Here is a 24,105-nt window from a genome sequence, read left to right on the forward strand (position 1 = left end):
GGATCTGCGGGAACGCGCGTTCCTAGCCTCTGTGCGCCAGGCGGGTGACGCGAGCCGGTGCACTAGCCGAGCCTTCGACCCACACGTGGAGAAACAGGCTGGTGTGTGTCTTGGATTTCGGTGTGACCACAGACAACAGGCCTGCAGAAGGAAACCGAGTCAGAGTGTTGCGTGGTGTGGAGCTTCGCGGTGAGCTTCAGGGTAGAGACCGGGACTGCCCGCAGATCGTCCGAGAGGAATCAGGGAATAAATGAACTCTGTAGATAGGCTCCGGTAATTCCAGTGTAGGACCACTCAGGAAGTATTTTGGTGTGGACAAGTAGATTTTGATATCTTCTTGCCCCCAAGCCTTTCTAGGTTCCGACAAACCCTGGCTAGATCACTTGTTCCTTTGTAGTCCTTGAACCTTGCTCATAGGGTCTTGTAATAGTCTTACAGTGGGCATAACAATGGTACCTATGTCGTGGTGTTAGGAGGTAGAACCACGTAGTCACAGATCCTTGGTTACAGGAAGAGTTTAGTCCTTCATTCCAAAGCCTTCAGCTCTCAAAGTCAGAGACACAGATTTATTCATAATACGTCCAGCTGTCTGTTCCTTCTCCCTTTTCCTCTCTTGTTTTTGTGGACTGCAGACTGGTCGCAAGCTCAGAATCCTGCCTCAGCCTGGATTTCAACTACTGGAAGATTTTCATTCTTGTTGCATTAGCTTTCCAATACAGCACTAAATAGAATCAATAATAACCTGTGGTGTTAAATATGTTTAGGTTGTGATTTGGGACTAGCAGAGTCGAAGAAACAAATATCTTATTTCACTTAATTTTGATAAATTTAAATAGCAAATATACAGCTACTTTATGAAACAGTAAAAGTTTAATGAATGGAAACAGTGAATTTGCCAGTGTACTAAGTACTAAGGGAAGAGAGGTGACTTGGAAGAAATGGAGAGTTCAGAGGAAGGAGAGAGTAGAGTAAGTTAATACTCCTACACCACAGGGCTTGCTTTCCTTCTTCACTGCAACATTTGCTTTGGAGGACAGGTTTCATCCTGATGTTCTTGTAAGTTCCACCCTCAGGGTTCTTACCTGAGGAACTAATTTACAGCAATATTTGGATGTATATATATTTACTGTCTTTTAACCAGAGAATTCATTTTTCCAAGCCACTAGAGCTTCATAGTACAGTTCATTGTACAGTTTGATACTTTTCTCACTGCTGTGAAAAGTATCTGACAAAAGCAACTCAGGGCCTTATGTTGGCTCACAGTTTGAGGGTATAGTACATCATCCCAGTGGGAGCTCCTGGTCCACAACTAGGAAGCAGAGAGAGATGGTTTCTGGGGCTCAATTCATTTTTATTCAGTTCAGGACCCCCAGCTCGCAGCAGTGGTGCTGCTTAATCAAGTTGGCAATATCACAAGTAGTTTTGGAGAAGGTGCTCTTTGTGGGGGATAATTCCTACCTCACAAGGCTATAGTGGGAACCAAATGAGAATGTCTGAGAAGATGCTCTGGATTTTGAAAGACTCAAGACATGGTCATAAATATTGATAAAAAAACTTGTCTTCTGTTGTGGAGTCAGTTTCTGTGGGGTGTGTCATGTGTGGGTAAAAGCAAGGACAGGGAGTTTTGGTGCTCTCTGAAAAGCAAGAGAATTGATGCCACTTGTTTACAAAATAATAGCTGTTGAGCAATGAGGTAAGGGTGACTGACTGAATGTTTATACAAGGCTACCGCAATGTCGACCTAGATGACTCTCCTAGTTATTCTTCTGTTGCTGTGATGAAACACTGACCAAAGGCACCATGGGGAGGAAAGGATTTATTTCAGTTCACAGGTTCTAGTCTACAGTTGAGGAACACCAACACAGGGACTCAGAGAAAGAACCTGGAGTAGCCACCATGAAAGAAATACTACTTACTGGCTGGCTCCCCTGGCTCTTACTAAGCCAGTTTTTCTTACATAACCCAGGACCACCTTCCCAGTGCTTGTACTGCCCACATCAATGAACAGTCAAGAAAACACCCACCGAGATGCCCACACAGGCCAGTAGGTTTGAAGCAGTCCACCAGTCGGGATTCCCTTGGATAACTCTGGTCTGTGTCAAGTTGACAGCTGAAGCTAACTGGAAGAATGAATAATCTAATTCTTACACCTAGAAGCATAGGTTTGTACAGTAAGCCTGTAGGAAGTATGTTCAGCTTCTCAGAGAAAGTATGATGCTGGGTGTATAATGTACATCTTTAAGCCTGGCACGTGAGGAGCCGACGCTGGAAGACCCAGAGTTTGAGGCCATCCTGGGCTACATAGACTCTCTCCAAAGAGGCAAGAAAAAGGGCAGGGAGAAAAAAAAAGTGTATATGCTTTCTGGTAATTTTATCCCTGAAGTTATTACACTCTATTAGGAAAAAACTATTAAAAAATTATCACAGCCAGTAGGCCTGACAGAAACTCAATTTCATGAAAGCAAGGCATAGCATCAGTAAGTGTCTAACTTAACTCCTTTCTCCTCCCTGGTTCATGCTGCTGCTGTGTGTGTACCTGCCTGCCTATCCGATAACTTATTTATAGATGTTCTTCATGATGAAGGACATTTTAGCAACGACCAAAGCCTTTGTATCCTCAACATTGTTTGTATCAGTATTAATAATAAACTTCCTTCCAGTCCTTCTAATTAAATCGTAGAGTGGTTTGCGATGTTAATGGTTTTAAACATTAGAGGCTCCTTGTTTCCTAGTTTCACACTGCTGTGATTACTGCTATCAATCTCCTCTTGCTGTCCTTGGCTCATCAATTAATCACTCTCCAGCTCAGGAGCCCTGATGTTGTTAGAAAGTAGGTCCTTCATCCACTGATCAGATCCCAGCATGGGTCAACTCTGAATGAATTCTTCTTCCTCTAGCAGACCAACTGAGCAAGCCAGGGAAAATGACATCAACCAGCTCTGGGGTCTGCTCATCAATCAATGTTCATCAACATCTTCTCTCACCTCCCACATCTACTGGTCCGAGTTTCAGCCCAAATAAATAGTCCTGCCACTTAGCACAGGACACATTTACTGAGAAGATGCCCGCAGTTGGGAGTGGGCAAGAAATCCAACTTCTTTATACCAACACACATTTAACACATATCTTTAACCTCTCAGTACTTGGAAGGTGATCTGTGTAAGTCTGAGGCCATCCTGGTCTACAGAGCAAGCCCCAAGCCAGCCAGGCCAACATAGTTAGACCCTGTCTGCAAACAAAAAACACCAACACGCACTCGATCCATAAACACAGGAAGGCATGTCTTGCTACTCATGGCCCAGTGCTCTCTCTGGGCTTTGGTCTTGTTATTCTCAGGACTCAGTCTATCACTTCCTCCTCTCCATGTTGCCATATTTCACATCTCTGCTAGCTTTTCTCTTCACACACCCTGATCTGTGATCACAGGAGACAGCCCGATTTTGAGTCCATCTTCCACCTTTTCTTTGTTCGTTAAGTCAGGCTTCTTGAAGGTACACAGTACCTCTTTCACACCACTTCCATACCCACTGCCTTTTCAACCCAGAGTAGAGTAGCCTCCACCCTACTTCCCTAGGTGATAGTTCCCCTGTCTCAGTCACAAGTATCTACTGATGCTGGAAACTTCCATATTGGGTCACACATGACTCAGTATTAAACACCACTGGCTTAACCTTCCACCTCAGGGAATGCACCACTTTTTATTCAGATAGATACCCAGTCCATAAGTACAGTTTATCTTAACTGCCTCCATTGCCATGAACCCTAAATTCATTCAGCACCCCTTGAATGCTATATAAAATGATATCCATTCCTACCATGTTCCTGCATGACCTTCACTTGGACCTGACTGGAACAATGAGGGATTGAAGAAAAGACAGAGGTAGGACATTCTGGGCTCTCTGCTGCAGAAACCTTAGCTTCCAGAAGCTCAGCATGTTTATAAAGTTGAACACAGAGGAGAGGTTCTTACAGATAAACAAGGAGCCAAAGTCTATGGTATAGAGCCAAATCAAGAAGAGGTTTAACAGTCTCAGTAGGAGCACTCCCTGTAGGGAGACAGTCTTCAAGCTGTGAACATCTAGTGGAAGAATGACGCATTATCAACAACCACGCTGAGCACAGGGGAAGAATCTGCCATTTCCCTCCAATCTTCCCTCGTAGGGAGAAGGCTTTGTCATTTACTCCCTGGGTCTGAGGATCTGGTATTCTGCCTGCATAAATAGCACACACTCCTACATGACTTTGTTCACTCTGGGCTTCCTCTGCTGTCAGCCCCAGTTGTTCTTAGACTAAGGTTCATTCTGTACACATATAACATTAAGTTCCTCTAATCAGTGAATCTGAGTTAAACTCTTGGGTAATAGAAACATTATAAGCTTCATGAACAGCACACCCAATTTTCTTAAGCACTTACAGTAACAGGTCAGAGAAAACAGGCAATTTTCTTAAAGCACTTAAAATTTTAATTGAGTAGCTTGGGGGTAGACTACTTACTTGCTTAGAATTTAAAAGATCAGGTCTGATGCCTAGCATGAAGGAAAGAAAAAAAAAATCAGTGAATGAAAATGTGGGAAGCCCACCTAATTCATGGCCCTAAAGAATTCATGGGCCATGATGGCACACACCTGTAATGGGAGCACTTGGGAGGCAGAGACAGAGCTTTATGAGTTCTAGACCAACCTGTCTGTAAAGTGAGTTCAAGGCTAGTCAGGCATACAGTGAGACCCTACTCCAAAAAACATCATCATCAACAACAACAAACAAAATTCAGTTCAATTCGTGGGGATGAGGAAATGGCTTAATAAAGTTTTTGCAGTGCAAGCATGAGAAAAGCCTAGATTAGGTTTGATTCCCCAGCTCCCATGATAGGAAATTGGATATAGGAGGATCTCTGGAGGTCGATGGCCAGAAAACCTAGCACAATTAGTACATTCCAGGTTCAGCAAAGACCCTGTCTCACTAAATAAACAATTGAGGAGGACACTTGACACCTCTGAATTCCAAACACACGCACATGCATGTATGCACTCACACCCACAGCTTGCACATATGTGTATACAAGTGTGTGTGTGTGTGTGTGTGTGTGTGTGTGTGTGTGTGTGTCCTTTTGAGTCCCTAGTGCCTTTGGAGGCCAGAAAGAGTGTCAGATTCCCTGGAACTGGAGTTGAAGACAGTTGTGAGGTGCCACGTGGGTGCTGGGAACAGAACCCAGGGCCTCTGCAAAGAATAGCCAGTACTTTTAACCACTAAGCTGAATCTCCAGCCCCGAATTCACTTTCTCTATGTTACTTAAATTCTCTTGTGCCTTTCAGTTTACCAGCACCAGCCCGAGATCTATGTAGATTGTCCCACACAGTGAAATTGATGATTCTTAAACATACCAGATTTTTTTAAATATTGAGATTTACATACGTGAATACACATATGTGTTGATCTACCTCACCTCCCACATCTGTACCCTTCCTGACCACTTTGCCCTCCTAACTGCATGTATTGTGATTTTAAATCCACTGAGTCCACTTCGTAGTACCAGTGTGTACATGGAGTTAGGACCATCCACTGCAACATGGGCAGCCTCCCAGGGACTACACACGGAAAAAAACAAAAAACAAAAAACAAAAAACAAAAAACCCTCACTCTTCCTCCCCCAGTAGCCATCAGTTGCTTATAGCTGCTCAGCTAGGAGTGTGACTGTGTGAGTCCCTCCCCAATCCTTGCTCAAAGTTTGACTGGCTTGATCTTATGTAGGTCTTGTGAATGCAGTCACAGCCACTGAGGGTTCATGTCCAGAAAGTACTGTTTAGCGTAATTCTCCACTACCTCTGGCTCTTATAGTCCGCAGTGAGCCCAGAGCCATTGGAGAGGGCGTCATATAGCTGTCCCACTTAGGACCCAGAAAATTACAATCTCTTATTATCTGAAGGTTGGCCGATTGTGAGTCTCCATATTAATTGCCATCGGCGGGGCGGGGGGGGGGGGCTGAGAGCTACACTAATCTGTGGGTATAAAGATAATATTAGGGGCAATTTTAGTTAACAATAATTTCTCTCCTATGGCCTATGACCTACCCAGCCAAAGGGTTCTTGGTCCAGTTAACAGTATCAGAGAGAGTTCTGTATTGTAGAGTGGGCCTTAAACCAACCAGAATGAAATCAGCCTCTTCCAGGCAGTGGTGTGACTTATTGCACCAGTGGGCATCTCTTGCCAGCCCAGTCGTTGCAGCTCACAGGCTTCACAGGAGACTCCCAAGATGCCAGATTTCTTAAACATCATAGAGACTTCGGGTAGTCAACACATCAGTGTCCTGAAGCTGAGGTATTTTCCCATACCTGGACATAATCATCTCAGCTGTTTATCTTTTGTGGTCAAATAGAGGAGTTTATGTCATGTCTCTCAAACCTAGATGAAAGATTTTATTGAAAATTATAATGGAAAGAAAATGCACATAAAAGCCCATTTTAAGTAAGGGTACGATAATTATACCAATAGAGAAACAGTCTCACTATTAGACATATATATTATTGAAAACTTTTCTTGTGTGTTTGTATGGTATGGATGTGTATGTCTGTGTGCACATATGTATGTGGATGCACATTGGTGTGTGAGGACTGGGGGTGGCATAATGCACATGTATGTGCATGTCTTTATTGGCCATAGTTGACCTCAGGCGGCTTCCTCCATCATTCTTATCCTTATGTATTGAGGCAGGAGCCTGCGCTCCCTGTTTCTGCTAATCTCACCAGCCAACTCGCTCCACTTGCTAGATCCCTGGTCTCTACATACAATGAGCTGGACCTACAAGCAGACTACACAGCCACCCATCTTTTACATGGATTCTGGGAATCCACACTCCAGTCCCCACTCCTGTATGGCAAGTGAAACACCCACTGAGCCATCTCTCTAGGTCCCATTGGAAACCTAATGTATGGAAATTTAGCAGTTTTTTCTTTGACAGAACAATTCCACATTTAAGAATTAATTCTACAAATATACCTCCTGAGTAATGACATTTATAAATATTCTTTTTGCGGGATTGTTAGTAAGAAGGAAATATTGGGGAGCTGGAGAGATGGTTCAGTAGTTAAGAGCACTGACTGCTCTTCCAAAGGTCCTGAGTTCAATTCCCAGCAACCACATGGTGGCTCACAACCATCTGTAATGGGATCCGATGCCCTCTTCTGGTGTGTCTGAAGACAGCTACGGTGTCCTCATATAAATATAATAAATAATTTTTTTTAAAGAAGGAAATATTGGTAACAAGCCAAATTCTCAGAGGCATGTACTTGCTAAATACATGTGGCATATCTTTTTGGAGGGCTCAATATTCAACACCTGGGATGGCTTCCGGCACAAAATGAGCTACACTAGTAGGTGTGGGTTAATGAATGAGTTTAAAGGGAACTTCTGTTTTATCTACCCATCATGTGGTCAGCAATTATTATTTGGTGGCTGTTCCAGAAATAAACCCAATTACTTCCCTCACCAAACTTACAGACTGTTAGAAAAGGTAGTCCTTGGGGGAGGGATATGAAGGAACAAAGTGTGGTGTACGTATACAAAGATGTCATGATGAACCCCATGGCTCTGAGCTAGCCTAGGAGTTTAATTTGGGGGATGTGAAATGACTTAGTGAGCAGGACACTTGCTGCCAAGATTGATGACCTAAGTTCAATGCCTGAGACCCAGGTGGTGGAAAGAGGAAACCAACTCCCATAAGTTGTCCTTTGACCTCCACAAACACATGCTTGAAACTCATACACATACATGCACACAGACACAAATAAGTAAATATAAAATAAGATGATCGTAAACTTACAAAATTCAAAGGTGAGACTGGAGAGCAGGCAATGAAAGCAGGTCCGCACAGGCCTGAGGACCTGAGTTCATAACTCTGTATGGACTATCAACATGATGCTGGGCATGGTGACTTCTGTAACCATAACACTTCTGAGAGATTGAGGCATAGACAGGAGAACCCCTGAAAGCTCACAGCCTGAGCCTGGTGTATGCTGCAGGAAAATAAAATAAGAGCTCCTGTCTCAAACAAGATGGAAGTCGAGGACTGACATTCAAGGTTGTCCTTTGACCTCTGTGTGTGCACCATGGCATGTGTCCATGCATTCATGCATACATAACATATACACAGGATTATATATGTGTGTGTACGTATATATTCAAATAAAGGAAACCAGTGTGCATTATAAAGTCATAAATATGTATATAATAAATTTGTTGAGAGGATTTGGTTGGATCTGAGTTTAGTGGGATCAGATGTGATTTCTAAGACTTCTGTATTACTTGAGATTTTCTCAAGTGTATATTTTGTATCTGGACAAAGGTGTAAATGTGTATTTCAAACCCAAATAAACAGATTTTACGTGATCTCAATAGTTCTCAAAACAGAGAAGAAAGGGAGTCTACAGAGCTACCTACCTGGCTTATAACACAGTCCCCAAGATTCTCACACCTAATGCCACATTCCTCTATTATTCAAACGTGGGTACAGGTGTTTCTGTGAATACTCCAGATGTGAAGCTCATCATCAGTTGGCTTTAGAGTAAAGGAGGGTTATAATAGGTGAGTTTGACCTATCAAGTCAGTCCTTGTCAGAAGTCAGTTTTAAGGAGAAGCCTTGAATCTCTTTTAAGCACTGAAGTATCAGCAAGGCCCTAGAGTCATCTCTAGGAGCTGACAGCCAACACTTAGGATAACAGGGTCTTCAGACCTACAACTATAAGAAACTGAGTTCTGTTAATAACTAGGGAACTTCAAAAAGAATCTTAACTCTCAGTTAAGAGCATGGCAGCCACTGATCCTTTGCTTTCTGCATGAGGAATGCAGACTTCTGACTCAAGGGAATTGTGAAATAATACATTTGTGTTGCTTTAATTTTTTTGAGAAAGGGTCTCACTATGTAGCCCAGGCTGGCCTCCAACTCCCTTTTTTAAATTAATTTTTAAAAATTTTAGGGGCTGGGGATTTAGCTCAGTGGTAGAGCGCTTGCCTAGGAAGCGCAAGGCCCTGGGTTCGGTCCCCAGCTCCGAAAAAAAGAACCAAAAAAAAAAATTTTGTAAGTATCATTGTTTTGTCTGTATATATGTCTACCTATTTTGTAAACTTGTGTGCCTGATGCCCACTGAGGCCAGAAAGGGGTGTGAGAACTCGAGTTACAGATGGTCATTATTTACCACTCTAGAGACCATGGCACCTGGGAGAATAGAGTCAATAAAAGAGGGGACTAAGTCTCATGCAATGGCCAGCTTTATTCAAAGCATCAGACAGTTTATACTATGAGGGTTAACAGGAGTCATATGAGTGAAGTATACAAGGCGAGCCATAGATGATAGACAAGCCACATTCAGCAGAAACATCTTTTTCCATAGAGGCGTATAAACAAATAACAACAGTCAGTTTTTTTTTTTCAGTTACTACTGTACTTTATTGTGTTCAACCAAATCACCATGGTACAAAAATAGCAAGCTGCCATAATAAAAAATAAGGCTCCTCTATCCAGCACCAGATAGCATCATTTTACTTTCAAGCCTAGAAATTGCACACTTGTATATAAACCAACCGAAGATGAGGATTGAGAGTTCATCTTGGTGGATTTTTCCTTTGATGAATATGAAGTGTCCTTCCTTATCTTTTTTGATGACTTTTAATTGAAAATTGATTTTATTTGATATTAGAATGGCTACTCCAGCTTGCTTCTTCTGACCATTTGCTTGGAAAGTTGTTTTCCAGCCTTTCACTCTGAGGTAGTGTCTGTCTTTGTCTCTGAGGTGTGTTTCCTGTAGGCAGCAGAATGCAGGGTCCTCATTGCGTATCCAGTTTGTTAATCTATGTCTTTTTATTGGGGAGTTGAGGCCATTGATGTTGAGAGATATTAAGGAATAGTGATTATTGCTTCCTGTTATATTCATATTTGGATGTGAGGTTATGTTTGTGTCCTTTTGTTCTCTTTTTGTTGCCAAGACAATTAGTTTCTTGCTTTTTCTAGGGTGTAGCTTGCCACCTTATGTTGGGCTTTACCATTTATTATCCTTTGTAGCGCTGGATTTGCAGAAAGATATTGTGTAAATTTGGTTTTGTCATGGAATATCTTGGTTTCTCCATCTATGTTAATTGAGAGTTTTGCAGGATACAGTAACCTGGGCTGGCATTTGTGTTCTCTTAGGGTCTATATGACATCTGTCCAGGATCTTCTGGCCTTCATAGTTTCTGGCGAAAAGTCTGGTGTGATTCTGATAGGTCTGCCTTTATATGTTACTTGACCTTTTTCCCTTACTGCTTTTAATATTCTTTCTTTATTTTGTGCGTTTGGTGTTTTGACAATTATGTGATGGGAGGTGTTTCTTTTCTAGTCCAATCTATTTGGAGTTCTGTAGGCTTCTTGTATGCCTATGGGTATCTCTTTTTTTAGGTTAGGGAAGTTTTCTTCTATGATTTTGTTGAAGATATTTACTTGTCCTTTGAGCTGGGAGTCTTCACTCTCTTCTATACCTATTATCCTTAGGTTTGATCTTCTCATTGAGTCCTGGATTTCCTGTATGTTTTGGACCAGTAGCTTTTTCTGCTTTACATTATCTTTGACAGTTGAGTCAATGATTTCTATGGAATCTTCTGCTCCCGAGATTCTCTCTTCCATCTCTTGTATTCTGTTGGTGAAGCTTGTATCTACAGCTCCTTGTCTTTTCTTTTGATATTCTATGTCCAGGGTTGTTTCCATGTGTTCTTTCTTGATTGCTTCTATTTCCATTTTTAATTCCTTCAACTGTTTGATTGTGTTTTCCTGGAATTCTTTCAGGGATTTTTGCGATTCCTCTCTGTAGGCTTCTACTTGTTCTCTAAGGGAGTTCTTTATGTCTTTCTTGAAGTCCTCCAGTATCATGATCAAATATGATTTTGAAACTAGTTCTTGCTTTTCTGGTGTGTTTGGATATTCCGTGTTTGCTTTGGTGGGATAATTGGGCTCTGATGATGCCATGTAGTCTTGGTTTCTGTTGCTTGGGTTCCTGCGCTTGCCTCTCGCCATCAGATTATCTCTAGTGTTACTTTGTTCTGCTATTTCTGACCCTGGCTAGTCTGTCCTATAATCCTGTGTGTCAGGAGTGCTGTAGACCTGTTTTCCTGTTTTCTTTCAGCCAGTTATGGGGTCAGAGTGTTCTGCTTTCGGGCGTGTAGTTTTTCCTCTCTACAGGTCTTCAACTGTTCCTGTGGGCCTGTGTCTTGAGTTCACCAGGCAGGTTTCTTGCAGGGGAAAAGTTGGTCCTACCTGTGGTTCCAAGGCTCAAGTTTGCTCGTGGGGTGCTGCCTAAGTCCTCTCCGCAGCGGCAGCAACAGGGAAGATCGGCGCCGCTCTTTCCGGGAGCCTCCGTGCACCAGGGTTCCAGATGACGTTTGGTGTTTTCCTCTGGCGTCTGGATGTGCACAGAGTGCAGTCTCTTCTGGTTTCCCAGGCGTGTCTGCCTCTCTGAAGGTTTAGCTCTCCCTCCCACGGGATTTGGGTGCAGAGAACTGTTTATCCGGTCTGTTTCCTTCAGGTTCCGGCGGTGTCTCAGGCGCAGGGGTCCTGCCGCTCCTGGGCCCTCCCCTACGGGAGCCCAGAGGCCTTATACAGTTGCCTCTTGGGCCAGGGATGTGGGCAGGGGTGGGCAGTGTTGGTGGTCTCCTCCGCTCTGCAGCCTCAGAAGTGCCCACCTGATCAGGTGGTGAGGTCTCTCTCCCACGGGGTTTGGGAGCAGAGAGCTGTTGCGGGCCGGGCACAGTCAGTTATAATAAGTAATGTGAAGTAAACTCACTCCTATCTGCTAAACCTGAGAGGGGCATAGACATAATTCATAATTCAAGAACAATTTATGAAGAAACTGAGGTCACAAGATTCTTGTCCTGATTTCTTGGAGTTTTCTCATAAGCACTCAGAAATCTTACATGACTCCATTCTTAGATGAGACTCCATTCAACAGCTATGAGCATGTTCCAAGTTGAACTTTCAAAAGCATCCAACACTCTTAACCACTAAGTCATCTTTCTAGCCTCTGGCCTCCAGCTCTTGATCCTTAACTCCAGTTGCAGGTGTGTGCCACTGTGCCTAACTAGGTTCTGTATTGTTTGGAGCCCCTAAATGTGTGGTATAGTAGTGTCCCTTTATCTGAGTTTTCACTATCTGATTTTGTTTTATATTAGCCATTGATAGGTGTAGTCCAAAATTATTTAATGAACAACTCCAGAAATAAATAAAGGTTTAGATAATGTGTCCCGATAAAGATGTGTCCTGCTTTGCTGTAACTGCTGTTAGTTTCTTCCTATTTCTAAATTATGAGGTCAACCTTCAAAGAGGCATTAGGAATAGGAAAAAGTATAATGTATGAAGTATTTGGTGCTCTCTGGATTTAGGCACCTTAAGAACATGCCGGAGCACATATTTACGTGGAAAAGGAAGGGTACACTAGTGAACTTTCTGTCTAGTAATATCTGAGGTGATGGTCTTACAAAAAGAAAGGATTTCTTTTGCCTCATCATTTTGAAAGTTTTAAATCATGATGCATTGGCCATCATATTGTTTATTTTTCTGTTTCTGTGATAGAATACCGACTCAAACCGACTTAGAGGAGAAAGGGGTTTATTTGGGCTTATGGTTCCAGAAGGCTAGAGTCCGTAGTGATGGCAGAGAAGGCATGCTGGCAGAAACAGGGAGTAGAGAAATCATTTTTTATTTATCAAGGGCGGGAACAGAAAGTTGAGCAAGGTTATGAACTTTCAAAGCCTGCCCCTTCCTCCAGCAAGGCCGCACTTCCTAAAGTTTCCATAGACTTCCCAAACAGCACCAACAACCGGGAGCTAGGAGTTCAGATACGTGAACCTGTCAGGGATGGTTCTCATTCAAATCCCAAGAGTCATGATGCTTAGGCCCGTAGCACAGAACATCATGGTGGGAGCACATAGGAAAAGCAAAACTATTCTCCTCATGATTGGAAAGGGGCTCAGTGGTAGAGAGAGCACTTGCCTACCAAGTGAGAGTCTTGGGGTTCCATGCCTAGTACCCAACCCCAGACAAACAAACAAACAAACAACAACAAAACAACAGAGTAAGGGACCTAAATATTCCCAAGCTTTAAGAGGTCTTACCTCCTAAAGATTTCATCTCCTCCCAGTGGTACACATGGGGACTGCTCCAACCAATTAACATTTCTGTAGCAGTTATTAGGAATCAAAATGACTCATGATTGGGCCAAGCACTGTTGCCAATTGATGGCCTGAATTTGATCTCTGAGACTCGTATGGTACAAGGAGAGAGCGGACTCCAGCAAGTTGTCCTTTGACCTCCACATTGGCAGGCACTGTGACATGTATGTCTCCTATGCACTGGGGTACCTGTCTCCCCAGCTGATACTTAGGTGCTTTATAAAAAGTTGGGAAATTGTCTACTATCTGGCAAGCTGTTTGAACACATGATCCCCAATTAATGGTGCTGTCGGAGAAGCTTAAGAGATGTGACTTTGTTGAAGGAAGTATGGACTTGAGGTTTCAGAGCCCCATACCATTTATAATATGTTCTCTCTGCTCAGTTCTTGAAGTTCAGGATGTGGGGTTTCAGCTTCTTCATCTGCTATTCCAGCTGCTGTACCACCATGCCATGGCATAATCTTAGCCCACTGGAACTATAAGGCAAATAAACCCCTCCTACTACAAGTTGCCTTGGTCATGGTGTTTTAACCACAGTGATAAAAACTAATGAATGCAGTCATTCGGTCAGAACCACCTTGCCTAAAACGAAGTTTATCTCATTGCTGCAATATGAGCTTGCGATTGTCTTGAAAACATTGCTTTTGCCATAGGTTCTGTTGTTGTTTTTCTTCAGTCCTTCTGGGAAGCAACTGTTGTAGCCAAGCAGCATCTCTGTCCTTTCCTCGGCTGTGGTTGTCACTAACTGCCCTATAGGATTCGAGTGGAATGTTCTACAAGTCTATTTCTGTTCCATGTGTGCTATCTTATTTTTATTTCTGGAAAAAGACACCATGACCAAGACAATTTATAAAAGAAAGCATTTAATTGGGGGCCTTATTTACAGTGTCGGAGGGTGAATCTGTGACCATCATGATGGGGAGCCTGGCAGCAGGCATGGCACTGGAGCGGTAGCTGAGAGCGTATTCTACACACAAATCGGACTCAGAGAGATTGGGCCTGGTGTGAGATTTAGAAATCAAAGCCTATCCCATGATACGCCTTCTCCAGCAAGTCCAACCTTCCCAGTTTTAATAACTGCGACTAAGCATTCAAAAATACAAGCTTATGCAGGTATGCCCCCACAGTCTTATGTCAACTTGACACACAAACTAGCTATCCAAAAGGAAGTATATTTAATTGAGAAAATGCCTCCATAAGATTCAACTGTAAGACATTTTCTTAGTAATTAATAAGGGAAGGCCCAGCTCATTGTACATGATGCCATCCTGGGTTCTATAAGAAAGCAGACTGAACCAGCCACGGGGAGCAAGCCAGTAAGCAGCACTCCTCCATGGCCTCTGCATCAGCTTCTGCTTCCAGATTCCTGTCCTGTTTGAGTTCTTGTCCTGACTTCCTTCAATGATGAACAGTGATATGGAAGTGTAAGCCAAATAAACCCTTTCTTCCCCAACTTCTTTTTGCTCATGGTGACAAGTTGTGCCAGGATTGTGAGGTATCGCTGTGGCAGTCCTGACCATGTTTGGGGGAGGATTGTGCAAGGCCTTTTGAAACTCGGGGTCAGAAAAGCCATTGAGTAATGAGCTCTCATTAGGATATTCTGCGCGAGCTTCAAAGATACGAATGCTGAGAGTACTGCAGGCTTGGCTTGTAACGTTTTAGAGGGAACTTAAAAGACTCTTTCAGGGACATTTGCTATTTTGATTTAAAATTCTGCTGTTCTGGTTAACTGGGGCTAAAGAATTGCTGTGATTAACACGATACCAGAATCACTAAAGCAAAACCTTTGCTTTGCTTTGCTTGTTGGCTGGAGCTGAGGATTGAATGGAGATTGGGACCAACATCACTGAAGTGAAATCTTCTAGGAAATGTTTCCTGAGAGCACAAAGAAGCTGTGCTCCAGAGGCGAGCAAGGTTGTACCTCATACTGGCTGCTGAACTTGGTAGTGTGAGAGTCACACAGCTGGTACTGGTTGTGAAGGTATCATGCAGAGTAGCCGAGGCTTGGGCACTACCAGAGCTAGGAGAGGCCATTGGTGAAGGTGCAGCCTCAGTGGCGGTTGAAGGTCCAGGACTGAAGGGGTCATGCAAAGAAGTGGAGACTTTGCACCATGAGGAGAGCCTTTGGCAGGCTATTGGTGAAAGTGCAGCACCAGTGATAGCAGAAGACCCCAGTGCTTCGGAGATGCCAGTAGCAGAGAATGACCAGTGCGATCAGCAGTAGTGGGGGAATGGAGCCAGCTGGGGCCTAGAACACAAGCTGTATGTACTGCAAAGGGCAGAGCTAGAAAAGTCACTCAAGCTCCTTGGAAGAACCCAGAAGATTGTGGGTAGATCCCAGATGATAGAACATTAAGCTATTTACACTGTTTGAGTTTGGTTTTGCTTGGTTCAGATTGTGAATGTATAAAAGTAGCTTTATTCTTCTGAAGAAATTGTCATCCCCAAGGTTTAACACCTTAGTCTGCTAACCTAGGGCTAGTCCTGGAAGTTCCTAAGCTTCCATACAATCTAATCTAGGCCTAGAATGTTTTTTAGCTTCTGAGACTTGCTGATGAATAAGTTCACCTCTTCTTAGTTCTTTCTGAGCTCTAGCTGACTGGTCAACTCAGCTCTCAGCTGTCCTGGGTCAAATTCCTCTCTGAGATGACTGATTCAATCTGGCTTTTCTCTTGTCCTCTGAATTGCTCTGCTTGGCCTCAAACTAAGTCTAGCAATATTTTCTAATCTTCTGGATCCTCCTCATTCCCTTGCTCATTCTGTCTTTACCTGTGTCTAGCATGTTCTCTCTTCAGTCTCTCTCTCTGTAAAACTCCCCCTCCCCGGTAAAACTGCCTCCTCCTCCCTCTCAGCTGCTCCACTCTCCCTCTCAACTCTACTGTGCTGCTCTCCATGAGCTCTACGGTATTCCTGTTCTATACTGTCTCCCTCCTGTGCTGTCTGTCTCTCCCTTGAGTAGCTTTCCTTGTCCTTCTCTCCTTGTGAGAGTTGGGCTTATCCTAGTCTGTCAAATCTTTCTCTGATCACTTTTTCTGCCACTCAATTAGACATTTCTTTCAAACACGGGTGCTTCTTTCACAAACTAACTTTACCTTCCTTGTATGGGGTTACATGTGAGTACTAAGGACGTGCCTATATTCCAGCCAGAGGGATTAAGCATGTGTGCTAAGGGTTAAGCTATGCCCTAACTAGAAACAGGTTCGAATATCCTGGAACATGACTGTGCCCTGGTGCTTACCACTTGAAGAAAGTATTTAATTTAATTTTGATTTTTACAAGAGCTAAAAATTGAAATTTTAAAAGATTTTGATTTTTAGAGATTGGATGTTTTAAAGGGAATGAAATTTTTATGTATTTGAGTTCATAAAGACCGTGGTTCTTTATAAAAGATAACTTTTAAAGGGATTTTGGGAATGAATAAGAAAAATAAGTTGTGACTTAATAGTGATATGTTTGTGTGTCAAGTTGACAAGGGTTCAGTTGTGCTGACTAGTCTCATGTCAACTAGACACACAAACTAGAGTTATTTCAAAGGAGGGAATCTCATCTGAGAAAGATGTCTCCCTAAGATCGTGCTGTAAGGCATTTTCTTAATTAGTGGTTGATGGGGGAGAGCCCAGCCCACTGTGGGTGGTGCCATCCCTGGGCTGGTGGTCCTGGGATAAGAGCCAGGCTGTATAACAAAGCAAGCTGAACAAAGCCATGGGGGACAAGTCACTAAGTAACACACCTCTGACTGCTACCTCCAGGTCTGCCCTGATTTGAGTTCCTGTCTTGACTTCCTTCAGTGATGAGCAGTGATATGGAAGTATAAACTAAATAAACTCTTTCCTCCCCAACTTACTTTTTGGTCATGGTGCTTAGTCACAGAATACAAACCCTAAGACGGGGTCATTCTTGTTCAAACCATCACATGTGTGATTGTCATCTTCTTTAACATTGACTTCTGCTTAGTCTATGTAGTCACCGTAAAGTTTGGGTAAAGTCTGAAGTTGTAGCGTCTGGGGGAGAGTCTGGGACTTCAACATAAAGCCTTGATTTTCATGCAAGGAACCAAACATGTTATTCATTTTGAATAAAAAAAACCCTGCTAGGGTTAGGGACATAGCTCAGCAAGAGAGCACTTACCCCACAGAGCCCTCCGTTCCATCCCAGTACTGAGCCAAAGAGAATAAATTAAAAGCAATAACCTACAAAGAGCAGTTGTGTTCGTTTCTGTAAACTACCAACTGAAATAAAGCTTAGGAATGTTTTCTTCCAAGAAGGAAATTATGTCACAAACATCAGTGAAGTGTGGAACTGAACACTCTCTCCTCCCTTTAGAGTATGAAGCCGAGCAGCCTACCTTTCCGGAAGGATATAAAGTGAAGCAGGAAGCTGCAGTCACGGTGAGCTCCGTGAGTATTTCCCAGGCCTCAGAGAGCAGCACCAATAGCCCCAGGAGTCCCATCCTGGCTTGGGAGGGAGAGAGGGGAGATGAAGCTAGAACCTGAGACGTGGTTCTCCTGAAAATGCACTGGCTTAAAAAGAAGTCCTGTATATACTCTGAGCCTTAGGGATAGCTTTTATTACATGGGACATGTGCTTCTTGTGACTAGCTCACATTGTAAAAAACAAAAAATGTTTACAGTGGCTCACCCAGCAGATCTATGTAGTGGCAGTGAGGTATAGAGTGGGTTTCACTGTGCTGAGAGAGGACCAGCGACCAGGAAGGGAGTCCCTTTGGAAATATACCTTAGAATTGCATACATTTGACAGCCTTAATAGTTTTTTTTTTTTTTTAGCCTTGAGAAGTAAAGGGACTTGAGCAAGGTCACATGGATGGAACTCAAGCTGACTTCTGTAGATTCTGAGCAATCGTCATCGTTGTAGTAGCCTTTGGAAGATTCTTGTGTTTAAAACTCTTTCTTGTTCTATGACTGTTCCTTTTTGCTAACATCCTGCTCTTGCTTTGTGGATGCAATTCTTATACAGATTTCTCTGCAGGTGCTAATTGTCATTCTCTTTCCTGAAAAGGAACTACTTTTCTAGGGATTGTTCTATTGATTTATTTATTTATTTATTTTGAAATTTGAAGTCTTTATTGAACCAATTGCATGTTAGGTTACAAAGGTGTTTTACTTTTCCAAAATGCTGTTTCTCTTTGTAGACCAATCTGGCCACAAAAGGCTACCTGGCTAAGTATTAGCCAGAAACTTCTAAATCCCAGTGTGATCTTCTTGTGGCATTTTTCCAACAAATAATGCAGACCAAATCACAAGATGGCCACCTCACTGGTCACATGGTCCTTAGGTTAATGAGCAGAGGCTGACAGGCTGTCTCCTCACTCTTCCAAGAACCGCCCAAGTGCACACTGCAAAAGGAAAGTTTGTTGTGAATACCACAGGACAGAAGGACAGACAGCTCATAACTCCAGTGGAAAAACATATAGGAGAGCTGAGTGGCAACAGCAGGCACTGTGATAACCTGGGCTGTCAAAGTCTCTCCATTACTCTGGCATGCAGATTGTTCTATTTATTAGTTTTAGTTTTTGTTTGTTAGACAGGGTTTCACTATATAGATGGGACCAGACTGGCCTGGAACTCCATATGACCTTAAACTCTTGATTCTCCTGCCTCAGCCTCCAGAATGCTAGTGCTAGGTGTGCACCATCATGCCTAACTCTTACTTGCCTTTTTTTGTTTAGTTTACTTTGTTTTGAGACAAGGTCTTGTGGTGGTCCTCCTTCCTCTGCCTTCTAGGTGCTAGGATTACAGGTGTGTAGCACCATGCCCATCAAAGGCTATAATTCTTAATCTTTGGTTTTCATGCCGTTGATTTTTCTGGATCTATATAGAGAGCTTCAGTTGTATACAACTTTAAATGGGAGGCTGGGAGTATTTTTCTGTACAGAGCATCAGAACCAATAGGAGATGATTGGGTAGATGAGTAGATAGATAGATGATAAGGTAATAGATAGATGATAGTTAATTAATCATAGATGACAAGAAGGTCATTAGTGAGTCACCTCACATATATTACTAAAGCTGCATATCCCACAGCAGTCTGTGAGCTGGAGAACCAGAAAGCCAGCCAGTAGTGTCGCTTACTCCTGGGCTGAAGTCATCAGAAACAGGGATGCTGGTGGTGCAGCTCTCGGTCCAAATGCAAGGGTCCAAGACTGAAAGGGCCATAGGTCAGACACCTGGAACAGGGATTCTCAGTGTCTAAGCCAGGTATAAAAAAAGGGAATATAGTTCTAGGAGAGTGTTTTAGTTCATTCTAAATTTTAAATTAGCATCTAAAAGTAACCATCTTACCTGGCATGCTCTCCTTGTACTGCTGTGCAAATGGCTTTGTTTTCTGGATGAATCTCTTCCAAGAATCAAAACAAACAAACAAACAAACAAACAAACAAACAAACACTGTCTGGGTACTCATGCGAGTGGTTGCCTCTGGAAGACTTCTTCAGAAGTCCTGTGGCCAGGAGCAGGGTCCCTATCTTGGTGTTGGGCAGTAGTGTTCACTTAATCAGAAGTGAGTGTTAAGGTGTCCACGGGAATTCTCCTTGCCAACCTTTGTTTTATCTGTTTACAGAAGAGCCGTTAGGGAGGTTGGGGAGCCAAGAGGACATGCTTGTGTGAAGGGAAGCTTCTGGAACGTTAACAAGGGACAACAGCCCATGGGGAAACATGGGCCACAGCCATTTTTCACTTGGCCTTCTCAGCGGCATTGCCTTTCTCCCTCTTATCCCTGTAACGCCCAGCCCTTTGGAATTCTGGGAAGAAGGCCCTGTGCCCTCTAGGACTGCTTCCTTCGGTGGCTTCCTTCATTTTCTCTCTTGATCGTCCACACTGGTTTCATCACTGTTTATATCTGGGTACATGTGTGGGGTACACATTATGTGGAAGCCTGAGGTTGATGTCAGGGATCACCTTCCTATCATTCTTGCAAATTTTTCATTGAGGAGGGTCTCTCAATGGAACCCAGAGCTCACTGATGCAGCCTTGCTAGCCCACGAGCCCTGGGGATTCTGTCTCCTCCTTCAGAGGCTGGAGTTGCAGGTGGGCTGCCATAGCCACCTGGCATTGACATGTGTTCTGAATTCTGCACTTTATACTTGCAGAACAAGAGCTGTAACCACTCCCCAGCCTCCTGTTTGTTTGTTTGTTTGTCTGTTTTTTCCTGGTCTGTTGGCCAATGTCTCTCCCACAGATGGTCTTCCTGCAGTACCCTAACCCCACTAAGAGTTTCTAACTTCACTATATTTAATTTTGTCTTTTTCCCCCTAAGACCTTAGGACAAACTCATGGTCTTATGCTTATGAGGCAAGTTCTCTACGACTGAGCTAGATCCTCAACCCCTTCCCCTCATTTGAAAGTATCCCAAGAGGAAAGGGAAATGAACGTTTGTATGTAGAATGTTCTCTAACTTGTCCATTTGACACAGAAGTTTATTCCCTAGTAAGATTATAAAAGAAAGTCAGGCATGGTGACACATGACTTAATCTTAGCACTTGGGAAGCAGAGGCAGGTTGATTTCTGAGTTCAAGGCCACCCTGGTCTACAAATCAAATTTTAGGATAGCCAGGGTTACACAGAGAAAACCCTGTTTCAAAAAAGCAATAATGGGGGTTGGGGATTTAGCTCAGTGGTTGGAGCGCAAGGCCCTGGGTTCGGTCCCCAGCTCCGGGAAAAAAAAAAGAACCAAAAAAAAAAAAAGCGATGATGATGATGATGATGATGATGATGATGATGGTGGTGGTGGTGGTAGAAAACCAAGAACTGGTTAGATGGCTCTATGGGTAAAGGTGCTTGCTGCTCAGTCTAACACCCTGAATCAAATGGTGGAAGTACAGAACCAAGTTCTGCATGTCCTCTGACCTCCACATGTGTGCTATGGCATGTGTCTACGCTCCCTGCCCCAAATAAAAAAGTTGAATCTTAAAATTATAAAGAAAAGAAAATTCCAATTATCAGAGCTGTTTTGGAACTTACTGCCCTAACCCACCACCTACAGGTCACACCCTTGGAGGAACTGGTTCCGCATGGCTTCAACATGGAGCACTATCTCCCAGTGCAGCAGTTCCCAGTGACGCCTCCTGTGCCCTGTCCTCCCAAGAAGGCAGAAACAGTCGAGCCCAAGACCTGTAAGTAAGGCGGCAGTCCTCATCTTCTGCAGTTTGGGGTGAATATGTGTATTCAAAGGCTGGGGTGGTCAGACACGTCAGGGAGACCACATAGCAGTCTGTGCTGTAATCCTTGTTTTGTCTTTTGAGACAGGCTTGAAGCTCCTGAAATGGGCTAAGCTGGATGGCCAGGGAGCCCCACAGACTCCCCTCCCCAGCACTAGAATTACTGGCCCACACCACCACACCTGGCTTTGGTTCTGAGGGTTGAACTCAGGTCCCAAGCTAAACTGTCTCTCCCATAATCCTCATTTCTAAGAGGAATGTTGTAGAATTGCTGACTCCTTTCCAAGGTTAACGTGTAGCAGAGAGAATGCTAGCAAGCACTCTGATTCTTTATTAAAAACAAGGCTAGAGGCAGGAGGGGTAAAGAAATGTTCAGAGTGGAAGAGAGTGTCCTGCTGCTGGGTATCCAGGGCCAGCCTGCAGATACCTAAGTCTCGCATATCAGGCTTCCCCTCTGCTCTTTCCCTTGTTTGTTTTGTGACCGCTGCTCTGGGCCCTGGTCAGGCACTGCCACTGTTAATGTGGCTGCAAGGCCCATCTGCCATCCTCCCCATCCCAGCTCCTCTCTAGCCTCGGTTCCTGTCACACTCTCATGCTCACGTTTCCTGCAGACACTGGCCTCTGTGCTGTACCTTGGTGCTGTAGCCAGCTGGTGGACTTGACCAGGTAGGACAGAGTAGGACCTGGCCCATGTCCTTGCCAGACTCCACAGGCTCACGAGGACATGTTTAGTCTCTTAGTAATCCAATCCCACTCAGCAACCTGAGAAAGATGGTGACAAGACCGTGCTATGAAGTCGATGGTATTTTTTTTTTTCAGTCAGGGTCTCCTGTCTCGCCTGGAGCTTTCTGTATAGCTAAGGCTTGCCTGGAACTTTTGAACTGAGTGCTATGACTGTAGGTCTGCACTTTCATACCCAGTTTATTGGCTGCTGGAGATTGCAGTCAAGGCTTTCCAAATGCTAGGCAAGTGCTCTGCCACCTGAGATTCTGCAGCCCCAGCCCAGATGGAGTCAACATCGAGATCATCTCCCCCTCTCTCTCCCTCTTCCCTCCCTCTTCCTTCCTGTCCCTTTTCCTCTCTTTCCCTCAATCTCCTTCCTTTTGTCCCTCCCTCTCTCCCTCCCCCTTCCTCCTCCCTTTCTTTCCGTTAAGCAATAAATGTCTTTATCAGATGAACCTAGGTGGTTTTAGGTTTTCAGTGGGAATATTCTTGTTTCAGGTTCTCCCAGAGATTATCTGGAAATGTTTATCTTTCCAGTTCTGCTCCCCGGAATGGCCAACTTGCTTCACCAAGCAAAAAGAGAAAAATGTTTTGAGGTCAGTGGTTTGGTGCGATGTTCACATTTTTGAATTCTTGCCCATTCATTTCAGTCTGATGGCAGCCCATGATCATTGGGTTACTATTCTCTCTCTTTTTTTTTTTTTCGGAGCTGGGGATCGAACCCAGGGCCTTGCACTTGCTAGGCAAGCGCTCTACCGCTGAGCTAAATCCCCAACCCGGGTTACTATTCTCAAAAATGACCCCTTTGACAAGGAAGCCCGAGTATGGGCCATTTGTCTCCTGCCTCCTGCCCTGCCACAGCACCTAGTCCTATGTAAATGCACTATACTCTGTATATAGTACTCATCTAGTCCTATGTAAATGCACTATACTCTGTATATAGTACTCATCTAGTCCTATGTAAATGCACTATACTCTGTATATAGTACTCATCTAGTACTATGTAAATGCACATACCCTGCTAACTCTGGCCACCTGGGCCCCTGAGAGGTTTTCTCCCAGTTGACCCTCTTGCCTACCCTTTTCCTGGGCAATTTGGCATCAAGCAGGTCTTAGTTCTTCTGTTCCTGTTTGTTGTGAGTGCTATTTAACACTTTGTGTCCTACTTTCATTTCTGTTGCTGTGACAAAACCCTTACAAGAAATGTAGCTTAGGGGAGGAAAAAGTTTATCACAGCAGAGGAATCACAATACAGGACCTTGAAGCAGTTCTTTTCTTACCATACCCACAGCAGAGAGAAACCAATGCATCCAGGACCACTTGCTTCCAGCTAGCTTTCTCCTCTCTCAAACTGTTGAGGAGCTCCTGATTAGGGAATGGTGTTGCCCACAGTGGACTGAGTCTTCCTACATCAATTAACAGTGAAGGAAGGCAGTCTTTCACAGACATGCCCACTGCCCAATCTGGTGTAGATAATTCTTTATTAAGACTGATTTGAGGTGATTCTCGGTTGTGTCAAGTGACAGTTACAGCTAGTAGTACATTATGCTTACTTCTTAATTGCCTCTGGATTGATCCTGCTCTTCTGGCCTCTCCTTCCTCCATTTTTTGCTAACTTTTTTGCTAATGTTGGTTTAGGTTTGGAGGTTTTAGAGCAGGTCGTTATAGTTTGTTGTTGTTGTTTTGTTTTGTTATTTGCTGGTTGGTTTGTAAACAGGATCTTATGTACTCCAGGCCATCTTCAAAGTCCTTATCTTTAACTCTTTATCTTCCTGCCTCAGCTCCTCAACTGATGAAAACTCTATGCCATTACTTCCAGCCTCTGTGCTAACTTCTCTGGGAAAGGTCTGATATACATCAGGTGCTCAGTAAACATACTTATTTCTGTGCTGGAGTGACTTAAGTCCACTGACTGATCCTGTCAGAGCCTGCACAGAGCACCTCAGGGCTCCTCGTCTCCGCTTCTCACTGGAGGACTGTTTTCCACAATTTTGAAATCTAGACTTTTGAATGTCCCCCACTAT

At 43.7% G+C, this 24,105-nt stretch overlaps 1 protein-coding gene and 1 pseudogene across 14 annotated transcripts in view; one reads left to right on the top strand and one right to left on the bottom strand.

Annotated features, from left to right (window-relative positions):
- Iqck (IQ motif containing K) overlaps window positions 1-24,105 on the top strand; it is a 117,648-nt gene that overhangs the window by 251 nt on the left and 93,292 nt on the right. For 7 of the 14 annotated variants that reach the window (XR_010064577.1, XR_010064593.1, XR_005499407.2 and 4 more), the window contains exons 2-4: window positions 17,509-17,582; window positions 21,184-21,313; window positions 22,580-22,677. Coding sequence is in view for 11 of the 14 variants with exons in the window: in NM_001401714.1 (NP_001388643.1) it covers window positions 17,509-17,582; window positions 21,184-21,313; window positions 22,580-22,677 (302 nt within the window). In the remaining 3 variants the exon portion in view is untranslated. Of the gene's footprint in view, window positions 1-55; window positions 190-17,508; window positions 17,583-17,730; window positions 18,172-21,183; window positions 21,314-22,579; window positions 22,678-24,105 lie in introns of those variants that run through there. The other 7 variants (XM_006230149.5, XM_063283355.1, XM_063283313.1 and 4 more) reach the window with 5 other exon arrangements.
- On the bottom strand, window positions 18,609-18,721 carry LOC120100373 (small nucleolar RNA SNORA44; annotated as a pseudogene).

The sequence above is a fragment of the Rattus norvegicus genome, chromosome 1 (assembly GCF_036323735.1).
Source record: "Rattus norvegicus strain BN/NHsdMcwi chromosome 1, GRCr8, whole genome shotgun sequence".
Taxonomy (NCBI): domain Eukaryota; kingdom Metazoa; phylum Chordata; class Mammalia; order Rodentia; family Muridae; genus Rattus; species Rattus norvegicus.